This window comes from Mauremys mutica, chromosome 7 (genome assembly GCF_020497125.1).
Source record: "Mauremys mutica isolate MM-2020 ecotype Southern chromosome 7, ASM2049712v1, whole genome shotgun sequence".
Taxonomy (NCBI): Eukaryota; Metazoa; Chordata; order Testudines; family Geoemydidae; genus Mauremys; species Mauremys mutica.
In genome coordinates, this window is record NC_059078.1 from 86,729,257 (window position 1) to 86,748,383 (window position 19,127).

At 47.1% G+C, this 19,127-nt stretch overlaps 2 protein-coding genes across 12 annotated transcripts in view; one reads left to right on the forward strand and one right to left on the reverse strand.

Moving 5' to 3' along the window:
* Nucleotides 1-3,860, forward strand: part of LOC123373876 (core histone macro-H2A.2) — a 57,181-nt gene extending 53,321 nt beyond the window's left edge. For 5 of the 6 annotated variants that reach the window (XR_006580913.1, XR_006580916.1, XR_006580914.1 and 2 more), the window contains exons 9-10: nt 1,903-2,349; nt 3,002-3,113. Coding sequence is in view for 1 of the 6 variants with exons in the window: in XM_045023088.1 (XP_044879023.1) it covers nt 3,002-3,167 (166 nt within the window). In the remaining 5 variants the exon portion in view is untranslated. Of the gene's footprint in view, nt 1-1,902; nt 2,350-3,001 lie in introns of all 6 variants that reach the window. The other variant, XM_045023088.1, reaches the window with a different exon arrangement.
* A 590-nt stretch (nt 3,861-4,450) lies between these two features.
* The window catches only part of AIFM2 (apoptosis inducing factor mitochondria associated 2), a 28,406-nt gene continuing 13,729 nt past the window's right edge, over nt 4,451-19,127 (reverse strand). For all 6 annotated transcript variants that reach the window (XM_045023091.1, XM_045023095.1, XM_045023094.1 and 3 more), the window contains exons 7-9: nt 8,731-8,883; nt 6,406-6,606; nt 4,451-4,675 (exon numbers count right to left, since the gene is read on the reverse strand). In XM_045023091.1, the coding sequence (XP_044879026.1) occupies nt 4,521-4,675; nt 6,406-6,606; nt 8,731-8,883 (509 nt within the window). In that variant the 3' untranslated portion in view covers nt 4,451-4,520. The remainder of the gene's footprint in view (nt 4,676-6,405; nt 6,607-8,730; nt 8,884-19,127) is intronic.

Here is a 19,127-nt window from a genome sequence, read left to right on the forward strand (position 1 = left end):
AATCTCCACTATGACCCTCTTCTTTAGAGTGCTTGTTCATATATATTCCATGATTGGTGCACACGCACCCCATGCACTCGAGATTGGAGTTTTTGGCCAGTAGAGTCTATTGGGGCTGCACATGTGCCAACTGTCCTGGTGCTTCTGTCCTAAAGACGTAAGGGGCGGAAGGGCCCAACTGCCACATCTCACCATCCATGGCTGTGAGACGGAGCCCCCAGTGTCTCCCTCTCAATGTATCACTTCTTTCATAATCTCTAAATGTAATACGTATTTATTAGTGTTCATTAGGATACTTGGGATTAGTTGGATAATTACCTGTTGGAACATTCTGAATAGGCTTTCTTTTGTTGATAGTTTAGGAAGTTTTTATGTTCCTTCTTCATTATTTTCCTCACTGAAATCTTTTTCCTGTTAGTGGCACTTAGGGATGTCTCATCCTAAAGCACATGATTTTAAATATTGCCTCTTTTGTGAGGCAGCAATTCCTGTCTCTCCTGATGTTTTTATTTGGGGAATCCCGTATCTCCAGTAAATGCTTGGTGTACAAATCCTTTTCTAAAAGGACTTTCAAATCTAGGGAGGCAAATCTAAAAATGTTTTTATTAGACTGCTCCATGGGACCAACCTCTGATCTGGGCACAGATGGACAAGTTCCACCATAATCCAGAAGTGCTCCAGTGAATTATGGATCCACTAGATTCGAGGTTCCATCTTCAGATTCCAGTAGGATGATTATTAAGTCCTCAGAGGAAAAGGAGCATTGCTGCTTTGCTAAAGTGAAAGATAGATCCTCTCCGGGAACTTCTAAAGTCTAAAAGATGTCTAAGTCTACGTACTGCTCCGATTCAGAAGAGGCTCCATGGCCCAAATTGGGTACTGTGGGAGCATAGAGGGAGAATGGTGTGAGACTTTGGTATTGTATGGCAACCTAAAGTTAGCTGCCTCAGGTACTCAGACTAGAGCATCAGAGGTTACTTGAGCACCGAGTATCAACCAAGAATTGCTCCAAGTGAAAAGGACCCAAAATCCCTTGACTTATTTGGTCATGAGTGTTTCTCTACCATCTTACAATTCAGAAATTTGAATTATCAAGCATTGATGGTTATGGTTTTTTGAACTAAAACAAATTTTTGGATTTTACTGATAAGCTACCTCAGAAAAGCAGAGAGGAATTTAAATCTTTAGTTACAAAAGGAGACTTAATAGCTAGAACATCCTTACAGGTACCTCTAGGCGCTTCTGACCCTGCTTTACAATCCACAGCAACACCAGAAATTATGGGATGGGCACCCTGGCTCCAAAGTTCTGGCAGACAACTGTGGAGAATCTTCTTTCTGAGGGCTCAGACTGTCTTAGCTTTAAGACTGCCGATATGCTTCACACGTGGAAAGATTCCCAAATCACACTTTACTGTCTTAGGGTTCATACACCTGGTATCAAAAGAGTTCCCGAGTTCCAACCCAAGGTAGTTTCAGACTTCCATTTGAATCAAATGATCTGTCTGCCAGTATTCTTTCGCAAACTGCATTTTAATCAAGGAGGGTCTAGGTTGCACACTTTACACGTTTGCATGGCATCAGCATTTTGCTTTCAAAGGACCAAGCCCTTCAGAACTTTCCCAAAATAATTGATAGAATTAGCTGAAAGAATGAAAAGGTCAACTGATTTCAGGCCAGTGTACCGGTTTCAGGGTGTATTAAGCTTTATTATGGAGTTAACTAGTTTAGAACCCCCACTTATATTAGAGCCCACTCTACTAGGGCACAGCCAGCCTCTGCTGCTTCCTTGTAAAGCACTCACTTTGGACATCTTTAAGGCAGCTACTTGGGATTTAGTACATAATTTTACCAAGCATTACTTCATAGTGGAAGCATTGAGGTCTCATGCTTCCTTTGGCAGAGCTGTGCTGCAATCTTTATTTAAATGGACTATGAGCACCCACCTCCACGCATCAGATCACTACTTGGAAGTCAACAAGAATGGAATATACATGGACAAGCATTCGAAGAAGAAAAGTTACTTACCTTTACAGGTAACTGGAGTTCAAGATGTATTATTCATATGTATATTGCCTGACCCACCCTCCTTTCCCACTACTATGGAGTCCTATTGCACTGGGATTCTGCAGTGGTGAAGGAACTCAGTGGCGAAGGATCTGAGTGACGATTGGGCCCACACCATCCTTTACGTCCTCCGTATGTGAGCATGAGAACATGCAGGGCACAGGCGCAGCCCCCACAGACACTGCTGGCCAAGACACCAATCTCACCTGCATAGGGAGCATGCACACCAAGAATGGAATATATATGGACAAACCATCTCAAATGAACTTCAGTTACTGAAAAGGTAAGTAACTTTTACTTTCACTTACAATAAATTTCAGAATACATCTTGCTAAACAAGCAAAGGAACTAGTCCTGAGAATTATATCCATACCAAGTTTCGGATTTCAAACATTTTTGTTGTAGTTTTGTTCAAAAGAATGTTAGGGATTTTTGCTGGCTTTTTTTTTAAAAGGAGAAGAGAGGGGGTGTTTGGGTTTGTTGTTTTACAATGAGAAAATATTTTTGCACTCCCCTTTGAGTGGGGGGTGGGGGGGTGAGTTGCTTGAACTTCTATGCCTGAAAAAAAAAAAAATGTAGGCATAGACCATTGATGGAAAAGGTCAACCCTAAAAATGAACATTTCAGAAAGATGTGTGAAAACTAATAATAATTTAAACTGTTTTGCAACGTTATAGTAACTGCTGCTGGTGAGTATAATACAGTGTCATTGAGTTCATGTTGTGAAAAACTAGTGTTTTATTTCTTGACTTGTGTGTTTTATACTTGCAATTAGCGTTGCCTTAATGCAGGATTTCTCATGTAATAGTATATATACACTCATTTTGAAAATGCATTTTGTTCTTTTCAGTGTCATGAGTACAGTGTTTCCATGCACAATTAGAATGACTAAATTTGAGACTAACTTCCTCTTTTCCTTTTCTTCTGCTGCATAGAAACTGCTTCCCAAAACAGACCGCAGCCCAGGTGACTCTCAAAGCCATTTCCACCCATTTTGATGACACTAGTTCTTCCTCCCTGAAGAACATTTACTTTCTGCTCTTTGACAGTGAGAGCATCGGAATCTACGTGCAAGAAATGGCAAAGCTAGACACCAAGTAGCTATGGCAGCCAAATGAAGCTTTATTTTTCAACATAAATTTGAGTAGCATTAAAGAATTAGAGGTGGGTTTTATTTTTAAAATGTGGTGAAGAGGGGGAATGTTAGTAGTTTGATGTTTTGTGACTTAATGGAGAACTTTGCTATGGAGGAGAGGGTTTAGTCTGTGATTAATTCTTGCTATAGATACCCCCTACCATTTTATATCACCTTAAAGAAATCTTGAGTAGTTAATTTGCCAGCTCTCTTCAAAAGTTTGTTTAAATGTGTCTTGCTTTTTTAGTTTAGGACTCATTTTAGATTTGTAGCTTTGAATTTTACACACACACACAATTCTTTGTTCCCCTTTCTTTTTTCGACGGTGGATGGCAAAATGTTAATTTTTTTTGTCTACATTCCATGTTGAAGAGAGAATTTTAAAGATGTACTAGGACCTTCTATTTTGTTTTACCCCATAATAATCTCTGTAATTACTGAGAATATTTCATCTTGTTTTTTTGTTTTATAAGAAAAAAGAAAAGAAAATGTGTCAAGTGTATTTATTATAAACCGTACCCTAACTGCAGACACTTTTGCCTTAAAATGAAAGTCAACAATACCTCGTGTGGAAATATTTGACATGTGAATACTTAGTGTACAGACAGTACCAAATATGTGGCCACAAAATACTGCCATATAAAAGACACTGAATTAGACCGTGTGTGGAATTTTTGCCAGGTAATAGGTGCAATGCTGTGCATCAATTCAGGATGGCAGCCATCTGTTCTGAGGGCCAGACTCAGAGTATTATTGTCTTGAAGACTTAGGCAACCCAAGGCCTTCACTTGGACTATAAATTCTGCAAAAGCAGCTCTCTATGTTGTGAAGAGATAGGATTTGCTGTTAAACCAAACTGAGCAAAAATAGCAAATGAGGGTAGTGGACTTGCAGAGATAACATATCACACATTTCACTCAAAAAGAGGACTGGTAGACAAAAATGAATGGACTTTTGAAAACAGCTTATTCTGCTACTTATTTTAAATTTAAAATCCATTTAAACTGAATTCCTTTCTCAGCTCCTTCTTAGCACATGAACTGTGTTTTGAAAAAGTTTCAGCAAGAAATACAGTTTCTGTGCAGATCCACTTAACATAACTGAGAGCCACTTTAAAAAGAGGGCTTTATGTTATTATTATGCACCATGCTAAAGAATGGCATTCGTAATACATGATGTTTTGGTGCAGTATTGATATCAGTCAAATAGCCATATAGCTTGTGTCATTTTGGTAATGATGCACCTTACACTCTTTTCCAGCTTTATTCATGCCAGTTGATACATGTACTCTCTTGCTACTTCATCATGATCCTTTCTATCTAGCAGGGCATAGTCTGTTCCATAGTCTTCCAGCTCTTACAAACAAAAAGGTCCCGGCTCTTGACAATAGTCACCAAAAGACGTCCCACGTAGCATCCATTAATCTGGCCTACCCCATCATTCCGGCCCATCGACAGCAGGAAGGTTAGTGATCCTAGAAGTGGGAAGCATACACAGTTCGCCATCAAAAAAGTTGCAAATGAGATCAAACAGCATAATCAGCACCCATGTGCTTCATAGCACAATGGGACCAAATTACATGGCAAGAAATAAAAGATTTTTGTTGCTGATTCTCTAGAATGCCCAGTTCTGTGGGATTCAGTCATAGTGTTTTCTGGGCAGCCTGGCTTAGAATCTCCTCCCCCATGCATGCCAGGGAAGTGGGAAGCTTGTCAGCTTCAGCAATTCATTTTCTCATCTCCGTGGGCCTCAGCCACTGCTCTGTTCTCTGGGTAGTCTAGCTGTCCAGCCAGCACTTCTGGCTCCCAGATCCCACGCTGGCTGGTTCTACATAACAATGAAGGAAGCATGCACTGCTATCCAGTTACTTCCCCCTTGTACAGAGCAAAAGGACTTCCAAACAGGTCCTTAAGGGCCAGGAGGGAGAAAACAAAATGTTGGGTACCAGGCTGCAGCAAACTGAATTAATTCTATAGTATCTTGGACAAATGCTAAATTCCACAGCTGTGGAATCTCAAACTCCATGGGGCCCGGCCCTAACTAAATTGGTCAATTCACCTCACAATCAGAGTCTCAGGCTCCTTTCAGACTCAAATGGGCATCAGTTGCACTCGATTCACATTTGTAATGTTTTTGCAACCACGGGGTAGACACCTTTTTTTATTATTATTGTTATTATTATGAAAGGCTGAGATTCAACAAAGGGCAAGTTCTGCTGCAAATGCCAAGGAACCATAGAATACACAAGACTGATGATGCTTTTGCACAGCTATATCCTTTATTCTTATAATTTGGAAATAAGGGTGGGAGATGAAACAAGAGAACCTTGTTTTCTCCCTCTCTCCTAAACCAGAGTTAACCTTCAGGTAACAGATGTTTCCATTTATAGAGGACTGATTCTTATCTTTTATGCTGCTGTACCTCCATGAATTCAATGGAATTATTCATGATTTAGAGTAATATAAATCAGAGGAAAATTAGGCACATGGCATCATGACATGTAATGCCAAGGCTTAAGACAAGAGGTGCATAGAGTGGGTCAATCCAAGCCCCCTGAAATGTAATTTAAGAAGATCTGGAAAGCTATTCCAGAGAATAGGTACACAGACGGGCATCAAAAGCAAGTGGGCAATGCACTCTGGATGTCCTATTATCCCACTGCTACAGCAGCTAGCAAGGAAGGCTACTGGTAAATATTCACACAAGAAATGCCACTGACTTAAATTGCACAATAAAAGACGATGCATGTGATTAAGATTTTGCAGGTTTGGGTCATAAGAGTTTTAAGTCATGATATTTTGCCGTTCCAAGGATTTAATGTCATAGTTTGATAAACAACTCATTAAGATAATGGTTTCCTTTATAAACTGTAACCACCATATCCTCCTACCAATATAACAGTAATCAATCAGCAGCGAAGGGAAAGAACATTTCAAAGTACAAAATAATCAAATAGTGTGCTTGTTTTGTTTCTGTGTCAAAAGGATTGCTGAAGAGTTGGCAATCTTTTTTAATCTTTAAAAAATATTTTTTTAAGAGGAAGTAAGAATAATGTCAGTGATACAATATTCAAATCCAAATTATTTCCTTCAACTCTCAATACAGTCCTGTGCAAGTTATGGATTTCTTACAAAGTAATTCTATATAGAGATGAAGAAAGAATCTCATCAGCTAAGGCTTGTTATGAGCAGAGCCCAGTTTTACCTGGCTGGTAGGTTTTAAGAGGTTTCTGTGTCAGACTGTTGATGATGTTTGTCACCACAATATCGGCATGGAGCCCAGCATGGTATGCCATCTTCGGTTCCTTCACATCAGTACAATCACCAATAGCATAGATGTTATCATACCCTTCCACCTGGAGGTACTGGTTGACCTTTAAAGCACCATTACTAGCCAGCTTGTCCCCTGTTTAAAAATAAAGTGCATCACCGTACGGCCTGAGGAGTTGAAAAACAATGCAAATCCAGTGACACAGAGCATTCAGGTGAATCACTACCAAAAGCTATATCATTAACTATTCAGTAAAGTAGTTGTTTAACTTATGTTTGCCACAGCAAGAGAATGACACTCGCCTTGTAAGAAGTCACTCCTATGTGATGCATGATAAATCATGTTTAATTGATACTTCAGCTGGTAATATCACCTGAGAGTCCAACAGTGTCTGCAAACCAGGAAAAGAATGGGCCAAGTCTTCAGCTACTGTAAATAATCATGGCTCAATTGAAGTCAGTGGAGCTCTGACAATTTACACAAGTCAAGAATCTGATCTGAAAATGCTAACTTTTGTTCTCAGTATCAGGCTCTCTGAATTGACTTTCAGGGCTAGAGTCAAAGGGTGGCCTGAACAGATTTGGTTGTTGAGGAACAACACCACTCGTAGCTTTGCCAAATGGTAACAAGTCATTCTAGTGAGAATTACAGAATTTCAAATCTATATTATAGCACATTAATTCTCATACACATACATATCCCTGCTCCGATTTTCAGGCGACTATATATTCTTCTAAGTGATAAGTTACACTTTGGACTTGAAATTTTTTTATGAATTTTCTCAGCAGAAATTTTAATATCTTTTCCATGAACAAAGGGTGATTTTCACTGGTTTTAAAAAAAATGAATAAAGCATCTGAACTTTTTTCCACCTGGATGACTCAATTACCCTTTTAAAACAGTAAATAATGAATGGGTTTCATCCTCAGAGTACTAGTGCCTTTCAGATGCTTGAAGGAATTTCCTTTGAAAGTTGTTCATTGTATGTGTACAGTACACTAGTTTCTATTTTGGCCACATAGGATACAATTCCCCAGATACACAACTGAAATGCAGTTTGAGCCAGACTATTCTGGATCCTCCTTGCACAATAGGCAGCATTTGCTCCCCTCAAATCCCTTTTACCATTTCTATCAGAAGGTGATCATTTGAATGTGCAACTCGTACAATATAAAATTCCTACGTCCTTTCTAATGCTGTCTAAGGGAAGAGCGGGTTAAGGGCATTAAAATTTGAATTAGATGTGCACTTGTTAAATCACACATTTAAGAAAATGCACATTCACATGTGCAGTTGCACTAACGCTCACATTTTATTTGTCTTCCCCTTGAAAACACGGAAGACAGGTGAGTGATATTTACTATATAATACAATTGGCTTTTAATTTTAAAATGTAGAATACTTTAATTGAAACATAATCCCCTTGGAAATATTTTATTGCATAGGTTTTTAAATAATTCACCAAGTAGGATTAGCTGAACACCAGGGCACAGATCCTTAAATGGTGTAAAGTGTCATAGCTCCACTGACTGCAGTGACAGTGTTATAACAGCTGAAGATCTGCACCCAAGGCATTTTAGTAGGGGTTAACCCTTCACATTTAGGTGGAGAGTCCTACAAGTGTTACAGGCCCACTGCTAAGTGCACCAGCTACTAAAGTTCCATCCTAATTTCCCCCATTCACCTCCAAATGCTGTGTCTCTAGAGCACGGTATTACCAGCACACTGATGGATTCATCGCGCTCATGGAGCACTGAACTGAACTGTTAGGCTGAAATTTAGCACATTTGGCACTCTCTATATAGGATAGCTCCAGGACTGGAACAATGGGATGGGGGGCTCAAGACCGTAGTGCACTGACAGATGAGTTTAGCAGCAGGAGTGAAACCCTGGCCTTACTGAAGTCAGGGGGAGTTTTACCGTTGACTTCAATGAGGCCAGGATTTCACCCAGGACTACAATAGTAGGATATATTGGGTGTCTGGCTAAAGTTAATGGTTGGGAAAGGTGAAGAAATAATACAAACCACTTAGTACATAAATATACGTCCTCTTTCACAAACTTCCACCGAAGGGCCACTTTCTTTTTTGAAGTATAAGCTTTAACCACAGAGATTAAATGTGCTCTAACTATACCAAGTTAAATTTCAATACCACTTGTATACCGTCTCTAAAATATTGAATTGAGATAAAGTTTAAAACATTGTATTACCTGAGCTGAAGAACCTTAGCCCCACCCTGTCCTATGGTTTTAACTTACCAAATGCACTGCTGTATGCTGATGAATTGATCTTTATACCAGTGCAGAGAATCACCATGTCAGCAGCAACCTCTCTGCCCTTTTCTGTCTTGACTGCCATATTCTCTTGGAATCGGTTTAAAGTCAGCATATGCAGGTTGCTGACTCTGTCACCTGTCATAAGAAGCAGCATATAGGTCTTTGTGATCATTAGCAGTGATGTTGCTACCCTCTAAGCCAATGACTCAACCTTTTACTTCTTTCAGGAGTCTGATTTGTCTTGCATATCCCCAAGTTTCACCTCACTTAAAAACTACTTGCTTACAAAATCAGACATAAAAATAGAAAAGGGTCACAGCACACTATTACTAAGAAATTGCTTACTGTCTCATTTTTACCATATAATTATAAATCAATTGGAATATAAATATTGTACTTACATTTCTGTGTATAGAGCAGAACAAACAAGTCATTGTCTGCATGAAATTTTAGTTTGTACTAACTTAACTAGTGCTTTTTATGTAGCTTGTTGTAGCACTAGACAAATATCTAGATAAGTTGATGTACTCCTTGGAGGACCTCTGCGTACCCAAGGGGTACGTGTACCCCTGGTTGAGAACCACTGCTCTAAGCAGCGTAAGCTGCTTCCTTGGGCACCAAAGCCTAAGGAGTCCAAAGTGTGTCATTTTTAACAAAAATACTTTTAATAAAGATTGTACATTTAGAACACAGATTCTTCTTCGAGTGATTACTCCTATGCATTCCATGTAGGTGTGCGCGCCGCGCGTGCACGGCTCTCCGGAACTTTTTTACCCCAGCAACTCCGGCGGGCCGGCTGGCGCCCCCTGGAGTGGCGCCGCTATGGCGTCTGTCATATACCCCAGCCGGCCCGTCCGCTCCTCAGTTCCTTCTTCCCGCCCGTGACGGCCAGTTGGAACTGTGGAGTGCTCCCTTAGTCCTCCACACCCCTAGCGTTTTCTCCAAATTTCTGTATATAGTTAGTCAGTTTGTACATAGTTTAGACAGTTAGTTAGTGTTTAAGGAATTAAGGGGGTTTCGCCCTCCTTTTTTCCTCACCCGGTGTGGGCTCATGCCCCACACATCGGGATTCAAGCCGTGCTCGGCTTGTCAGCGGCTGATGCCCGTTGGGGACGCTCACGACTCCTGCCTTCGTTGCCTCGGGGAGTCCCATCGCCCGGATAAGTGCCCCATTTGTGCGGCGTTTAAGCCGCGGACTCGGAAGGAGCGGGACTCCAGGTTGAAGCAGCTCCTCATGGAGTCGGCGCTTCGCCCAGCGGCACCGAAACCGTCCTCGGTCCGCAGCGCACCGGCGGCACCGAGTTGACCCGGCACGGACGCGTCCCGTCCTCCAAAACCGGCACCAGCGTCCCGGCACTGCTCCACTTCTCCGGCGCGCAGAAAGAAAGCTGCGCCGGCGGCTGCGAAGATTCCGACCCCGGGACCGGTAACCCAGCCTCTGCCAACACCTCCGGCACCGGCTGTGGATGTGCACGCGCAGTGCACGGGCCCGGCACCTGAAGAGCCGTTGAGCCCGGCGCCCCCCTGCTCCCCGGCACCGTCCGAGGTCGAGCTCGGTCTCCCGACTACGCCCGAGACGTACTCGCAGGCGAGGGAGCTCATCTCCATGACAGAGGCGCCGAGCCTCTGGTCCCCGGCACCGCCGGTGCGGACTGTGCCCTCCACGGGGAAGCCAGCCATGATGAGGCACCCCGGTGCCGACGATCGGCGTCAAAGGGAATTCAGGTCTCGCTCCCACTCCCGCAGCCGGTCACCATCCCGCCAAGCCAGGTACCGACGTAGATCGACACCTTGGGACCGTTCACCATCTCGGCGCCGGTCTCCCTCACGGTACCGATCCCGAAGCCCAAGTCGGCGGTACCGAAGGAGGTCCGCCTCTAGGGCCCGTTCACGGCACCGCAGCGACCGCAGCCTCTCTCGGCACCGCGACCGTAGCTCCTCTCGGCACCGTGACCGCAGCCGCTCCAGGTACCGTGACCGCAGCCCTTCCCGGCACCGAAACCACAGTCGTTCGCCTTCCCGGCACCGATGCGACCGATGGTCCCGGTCGTGCTCCCGATACCACGACGACCGGCACCGTCCCACGGCGCCGCCAGCGGACAAGCAAGGGCCTTCCACAGGGCACTCATTCAGCGCCTCTGCCCCCCAGTGGTCGCGCCAGCCCTCCGTCGCTTCGCAAGTCTGCAGCGGCACGGATCTCAGGGCTGAACCCCGGGGACAAAACTATGGTCCACAACAGTGGGGTTTCTGGGTTCCGTGGGCACAGTACGAGGGTCAGGGCCTGCCCTTGCCCCCACGGCCGCCGGGTTCCGAACGTCGGGTGCCGGAGGCAACCATCAGTAGGCCTCCCCCGTCGCCACCAGCCGAGACCTCTCTACCGGTCCCTGCGGAGCAACCGGATACTGACGCGGCTGCTCACCCGATGGACGAGCCACCACCGGAGCCAACGGTCCCAGGTCTCTCTTCGTCGTCGTCACCAGACGAGGCTGTGGCGGGGTCGTCTACGGCAGACCCCCCGCCGATCGACTTGAGGGCTCATCAGGACCTGCTCCGTCAGATCGCGCAGGCGATAGACCTCCCGGTAGCAGAGGTCGTGGAAAACGATGACCCGGTTACCAATGTGATCGGGTCAGAGACCCCCGTGAGAGTGGCCCTTCTGTTTATACGCACGATCCAACGTAACGCCACTACCATCTGGCAAACGCCGGCGTCCATCCCGCCCACAGCCCGCGGCGTAGAGCGCAAGTACTCGGTTCCCCCCACGGGATACGAGTACTTGTATACTCATCCGGCTCCGGACTCCCTAGTCGTGCAGTCGGTAAACGACTGGGAGCGGCACAGCCAACCTGTGGCGGCGCCCAAGTCCAAGGACGCACGGCGCATGGACCTCTTGGGCCGCAAGGTCTATTCGGCAGGGGGCCTGCAACTCCGCATTGCTAATCAGATGGCTCTGCTAGCCCGGTACACTTATGAGATGCTGCTCTCTCTATCTAAATTTGCCAAACTCATCCCATCAGCCTCCCGCCAGGAGTTCAACGCCCTCCTTGAGGACGGTAAAAAGTCCGCGCGCTCCTCCATCCAGGCCGCGTTGGACTCGGCTGACTCTGGAGCCCGGACTCTGGCCTCCGGGGTGACCATGCGGCGTATCTCATGGCTGCAGTCGTCCACCTTGTCCCCAGAGGTGCAATACACCCGCCAAGACCTGCCATTCGACACGCTTGGTCTGTTTTCCGAGAAGACTGACTCGCGGATACAGACCCTCAAGGACGGTCGTGTTGCTATCCGCACCCTTGGAATGCACACGCCAGCGACCCAGAGGCAGTCGTTCCGGAGGCAGCCGTTCCGGCCGTTTACCCAGGCCAGGTCTCGGCCCTATAATACTCGCCGGAACAAGCTGACTCGCCGCCGACCATCAGGCAGCAGGCGCAACCAGTCCCAGGTGCCTTCTAAGGCCCCTCAAGGGCCTAAGCAGTCCTTTTGATGGGACGCCCGAGGACGGCTCTCCAGTCTCTCCACCGGATCCTTCCCCGTTATTTTCCGACCGCCTCTCCCATTTCCTCCCGGCATGGTCCCGCATAACGTCGGACAGCTGGGTACTGCATACGGTCCAATCCGGGTACTGCCTTCAGTTTGTTTCGCCCCCTCCCTCCCATCCACCCTCTCTGTCCCTCTTCAGGGACCCCTCTCACGAGCAATTCCTCTTACAAAAGGTTGAGACTCTGTTGAGTTTGGGTGCCATAGAGGAGGTACCGCCCGACAGGCGGGGCAGGGGTTTTTATTCCCGATATTTCCTCATCCCCAAGGCGAAGGGAGGTCTTCGTCCGATCCTAGACCTCCGGGAGCTCAACCGGTACCTGCTAAAACTCAAGTTCCGCATGGTAACCCTGGGGACCATCATTCCCTCCTTGGATCCGGGAGACTGGTTTGCCGCCCTCGACATGAAGGACGCATATTTCCATGTTGCGATCTATCCTCCCCATCGACGGTATCTCCGCTTCATGGTCAACAACATGCACTACCAGTTTGCGGTGCTTCCCTTCGGCCTCTCCACCGCCCCGAGGGTCTTCACCAAATGCATGGCAGTTGTTGCCGCAGCCCTCCGTCGTTGTCGTGTGCATGTTTATCCATACCTCGACGACTGGTTGATTCGCGGCCCATCACATCAGCTGGTAGCAGGCCAAGTGACCGATATCTTGGCCCTATTTCGAGAACTGGGCCTTCTCGTGAACATCGAGAAGTCCATTTTAACTCCGTCTCAAAGGGTGGAGTTCATCGGAGCAGTCCTGGATTCTCAATTGGCCAGGGCCTGCCTCCCACACACTCGGCACCAGGCGCTGGTGGCCTGTATCCGGGATCTCCAATCCTTTCCCATGACGACGGCGCGGTCCTGCCTGCGGCTCCTGGGCCACATGGCGTCTTGCACTTTCGTGACCGCTTACGCCAGGTTACACCTTCGCCCGTTCCAGACTTGGCTGGCCTCCGTGTACCGCCCGCATCGCGACCCCATGGACTTGATCGTCACTGTCCCGAGGCCTACCCTCGATACACTCAGTTGGTGGCTAGCCCCTCAGGTCGTGTGTGCAGGAGTCCCATTTCGCCCGCCGTGCCCCTCCGTCACCTTGACCATGGATGCCTCGGACATGGGATGGGTGGCACACCTTGGCGACCTTCACACCCAAGGCCTCTGGTCGCCTCCGGAGCTCTCCCTGCACATCAACGTCCGGGAGCTCCGGGCGATACGGTTGGCGTGCCAAGCTTTTCAGGCCCACCTCCGCGGGCGCTGTGTCACAGTGCTAACGGACAATACGACGGCGATGTTCTATGTCAACAAGCAGGGCGGGGCCCGCTCCTCCCTGCTTTGCACGGAAGCGCTACGCCTGTGGGACTTTTGTGTAGCCCACTCAATTCACCTGGCAGCGTCGTTTCTTCCAGGCGTACAGAACACGCTAGCCGACCGCCTCAGCAGGTCCTTCCTTACCCACGAGTGGTCCCTTCGTCCAGACGTGGTGCATACGATCTTCCGGAGGTGGGGATTTCCCCAACTAGACCTATTTGCCTCCGAGGAGAACAGGAAGTGCCACCGGTTCTGCTCCTACCAGGGGCGCTCCCGCGGCTCCCTGTCGGACGCGTTCCTCTGCTCCTGGACGGATCACCTCCTCTACGCCTTCCCTCCGTTCCCGCTCGTTCATCGGGTGCTACTCAAGCTTCGGAGGGACAAGGGCCGCCTCATCCTGATCGCTCCGGCCTGGCCGAGACAGCACTGGTACACCCTGCTGCTCGAGCTCTCCGTCCGAGAACCCATTCCTCTTCCGTTGTGGCCGGATCTTATCACGCAGGACTTCGGCCGGTTTCGCCACCCGGACCTCCGCTCCCTACATCTTACAGCCTGGTACCTGACTGGTTGACCCACGCGGAGCATGACTGTTCGCAGGCGGTACAGCGAGTCCTAACTGAAAGCAGGAAGCCTTCAACGCGCTCCACCTACCTCGCGAAATGGAAGCGTTTCGCTATCTGGTGCGACCAGAAAGGCCTTAATCCCTTTCTCGTCCCTATTCCGATTATCCTGGACTACCTCTGGTCCCTTAAGGAGCAAGGCCTCGCAGTCTCCTCCTTGAGGGTGCACCTGGCGGCCGTATCTGCGTTTCGTCCACCGGTGAAGGCCGCTCCATCTTCTCCGCCCAGATGGTCTCTCGCTTCCTCAAGGGCCTGGACCGGTTGTACCCGCCAATACGGCGCCCTACACCGGTCTGGGATTTGAACCTGGTTCTGGCCAGGCTTATGGGACCGCCGTTTGAGCCTCTGGCGACTTGCTCCCTGCTCTGCCTCTCGTGGAAGATGGCCTTCCTCGTCGCTATAACATCTGCGAGACGAGTATCCGAACTCAGTGCCTTAACCGTTGGCCCCCCGTATACCGTCTTCCACGCAGACAAGGTACAGCTTCGACCGCACCTGGCCTTCCTCCCTAAGGTCGTATCGGCCTTCCATATTAACCAGGACATCTTCCTCCCGGTCTTCTACCCAAGGCCGCACGCCTCACCTCGGGAGCAGCAGCTTCACACCCTGGACGTCCGCAGGGCATTCGCCTTTTATATAGAGCGCACGAAGCCCTTCCGGCGTTCGACCCAGCTCTTCGTCGCGATTGCGGAGCGTATGAGGGGCGAGCCGGTCTCCTCGCAAAGGATTTCCTCTTGGGTGACGGCATGTATTCGAACATGCTATGAGCTTGCTCGTGTACCACCTAGTCGCCTGACGGCCCACTCTACAAGAGCGCAAGCCTCGTCTGCCGCCTTCCTGGCCCATGTTCCCATCCAGGACATCTGTAGAGCGGCCACCTGGTCCTCTGTCCACACCTTCGCTTCCCACTACGCGTTGGTGCAGCAATCAAGAGACGATGCAGCCTTCGGCTCCGCAGTCTTACACTCTGCCACGTCTCACTCCGACTCCACCGCCTAGGTAAGGCTTGGGAATCACCTACATGGAATGCATAGGAGCAATCACTCGAAGAAGAAAAGACGGTTACTCGCCGTAGTAACTGGTGTTCTTCGAGATGTGTTGCTCCTATCCATTCCAGACCCGTCCTCCTTCCCCACTGTCGGAGTAGCCGGCAAGAAGGAACTGAGGAGCGGACGTTGTTTTGTCAGTGTTAAAAACAAAATCATCATCCTGTTTTGTTGAGACACTCTAGACCCTCCATGCTGAAAAACTCAGTTTGCATATACTCAGTAGAGCTTTAAGAGTGTGTCAGTTAAATTCTCTGATGCATCTGCTCTTGACATGCTCCATTCCAAACCTTTAGGGGCTGAGCAGGACTCTCCTGTAATTGCTCCTCCCAGCTGTCATGGGATACTGTGGTGCCAGACGGAAACTGAGCAAAGAGACTGTCCCTCCTGTGCTCTCAATTCTTCTAGAGCCCAGGCAGAAAGGAAAAGGAGGAGGAAGCAGCTGATTTGAATGCAGAGAGATGAGAAATGGTGAAGGCATGCGTGGCTCACAGGACCAGCTCTGCCAGTGCAAAAATGGTTCTCTCCACTGCCTGTGGCAACAACTCCCTTTTTCCAACATAAGATCTCTCACGTATTTTGGAGGTGTTTATCCCCATCTTAGCTGCTTCTCACCCCCAAAACTGTAGGCTGAGACACATGCACTTCATCTCTACATTTTGTTTCTTAGTTGGTGGTTTTTTTTTTGTTTTTTAATGTCAGGGTTGGAAGGGACCTCAGGAGGTCATCTAGTCCAACCCCCTGCTCAAAGCAGGGCCAATCCCCAAACTAAATCATCCCAGCCAGGGCTTTGTCAAGCCTGACCTTAAAAACCTCGAAGGAGATTCCACCATCTCCCAAGGTAACCCATTCCGGTGCTTCACCGCCCTCCTAGTGAAAAAGTTTTTCCTAATATCCAACCTAAACCTCCCCCACTGCAACTTGAGACCATTACTCCTTGTTCTGTCATCTGATACCACTGAGAACAGTCTAGATCCATCCTCTTTGGAACCCCCTTTCAGGTAGCTGAAAGCAGCTATCAAATCCCCCCTCATTCTTCTCTTCTGCAGACTAAACAATTCCATTGAGTTAGTGCACTAAATCGGGGGTAGGCTACCTGCGACACGCAAGTTGATTTTCAGTGGCACTCACTGCCCGGGTCCTGGCCACCGGTCCAGGGGGCTCTGCATTTTAATTTAATTTTAAATGAAGCTTCTTAAACATTTTAAAAACCTTATTTACTTTACATACAACAATAGTTTAGTTAGATATTATAGACTTATAAAAAGAGACCTTCTAAAAACCTTAAAATGTATTACTGGCACGCGAAACCTTAAATCAGAGTGAATAAATGAAGACTTAGCACAGCACTTCTGAAAGGTTGCCAACCCCTGCACTAAAAAAATAGTAGTGTAGCCAGGGTAGTGAGAGTCCTGGCGAACAGCAGGATGGGATAGGCACGCCAACTACATGCCCAGGGGGCTCAGGCGGGTTTGTACTTGGCATGGCCTATGCTGCTGCTCACTGCTACCCATGCTACCCCAGCTACACTGCTGTATGTAGAGGGCTAGCTCATTGATAGCTAGTACAACTATGTTTATGCAAGCAAGAAATCACACCCTCAGCTCCAAGTGTAAACACACCCTAAAAGTTAGGGTGTGCCACCTGAGGTGACCCAAGAGGTATTTTATCACGTATAGCCACTCAAAACCCATTTCTTCATTCAAGTGCCATTTGTAAAATAGAAGGTGTGGAGGGATACATGGTATGTAGCAGCATATTACCGGTATGTAGAAATAAAACCTTTGGGTTAGAGAATGTCGTGTCACATCTACTTCACAACATACAACATTTGCATGGCTGGGTCACTGTGAGGGTGACCCAAGAAGTCACAGATAGTCAAAATTTTGTCCCAGCCATTCAGATTTAGTTTCTTATTCATTTAATATTAATATTTATTTTCTTTATAAAGGAAGGTGCAAGGGAGATGCTAAGGTGGCAGAAGTGGGAATAGGAGTTGGGGGTGAGAGGGCGGGGCTGATGTGGCACAAGCAGGAACAAGGTTTAGGGTTAGAGGGAGGCACTGAGTTGGTATGGCAAAGCAAGCTCAGTTGAGATGGAGACACTGAAATGATAGGGCTGGAGCTCAGAAAGGTGCTAAGGCTGCAGAAGTGCAAGCAGGGACAGGGTGAGAGTTAATTGGCTTGAGATGGGCTTAGGCTCAGGTTTCAGTGGGTTTCTGCCTGTTCCTAGAGAAGGGCAATACAGGTGTGACAAGATTATGGCGATCAACACATGGCTCAGGCAGTGGTGCTATAAGGAGGGCTTTGGGATGTATGGCCACTGGGAAGCATTCATGGACAGAGGACTGTTCTCTCGGGATGGACTTCACCTGAGTAAGGAGGGAAATAGACTTCTAGGATGGAGACTAGCACAACTGATTAAGAGAGCTTTAAACTAGGAATTTGAGGGAGATAGCTGGGAGATGTCCAAGTAATCTCCACGCCGTAATTTAACATTGAGAGGGAAAAAACAAAGAGAGGATACAGCCGTGGGCAGGAGAATGGACATACGGAGGAAGGGTAGTGTAGATACCAGTCTAATAGGTGATACTGGTGGTAGAATGTCTGTGCCTAATCAGGTAAAGAATGTCAGTGAAGGCAAACGGCAAAAATTAAGATGTTTGTGCACTAATGCAAGGAGCCTAGGTAACAAAATGGAGGAACTAGAGCTACTGGTGCAGGAAGTGAAACCAGATATTATAGGGATAACAGAAACATGGTGGAATAGTAGTCATGACTGGAGTATAGGTATTGAAGGGTATGTGTTGTTTAGGAAAGACAGAAATAAAGGCAAAGGTGGTGGAGTAGCACTGTATATCAATGATGAGGTAGACTGTAAAGAAATAAGAAGTGATGGAATGGATAAGAGTCTGTCTGGGCAAAATCACATTGGAAAAGAAAGCTACTAGAGCCTCCCCTGGGATAGTGCTTTGGGTGTGCTACAGACCACCGGGATCCGATTTGGATATGGATAGAGACCTCTTTAATGTTTTTAATGAAGTAAATACTAATGGGAATTTTGTGATCATGGGAGACTTTAGCTTCCCAGATATAACTGGAGGACAAGTGCTAGTAATAGTAATAGGGCTCAGATTTTCATGGATGCGATAGCTGATGGATTCCTTCACCATGTAGTTGAAGAACCAACAAGAGGGGATGCCATTTTAGATTTCATTTTGGTGAGTAGTGAGGACCTCATAGAAGAAATGGTTGTAGGGGACAACCTTGGTTCGGGTGATCATGAGCTAATTCAGTTCAAACTAGATGGAAGGATAAACAAAAACAGATCTGGGACTAAGGTTTTTTATTTCAAAAGGGCTGACTTTAAAGAATTAAGGAAATTAGTTAGGGGAAGTGGATTGGACTGAAGAACTCGTGGCTCTAAAGGCAGAGGAGGCCTGGAATTATTTCATGTCAAAGTTGCAGAAACGATCAGAAGCCTGCATCCCAAGAAAGGGGAAAAAATTCATAGGCAGGAGTTGTAGACCAAGCTGTATGAGCAAGCATCTCAGAGAGGTGATTAAGAAAAAGCAGAAAGCCTACAAGGAGTGGAAGATGGGAGGGATTAGCAAGAAAAGCTACCTTATTGAGGTCAGAACATGTAGGGATAAAGCGAGAAAGGCCAAAAGCCATATAGAGTTGGACCTTTCAAAGGGAATTAAAACCAATAGTAAAAGGTTCTATAGCCATATAAATAAGAAAACAAAGAAAGAAGTGGGACCACTAAACACTGGGGATGGAGTGGAGGTTAAGGATAATCTAGGCATGGTCCAATATCTAAACAAATACTTTGCCTCGGTCTTTAATGAGGAGCTTAGGGATAATGGTAGGGTGACAA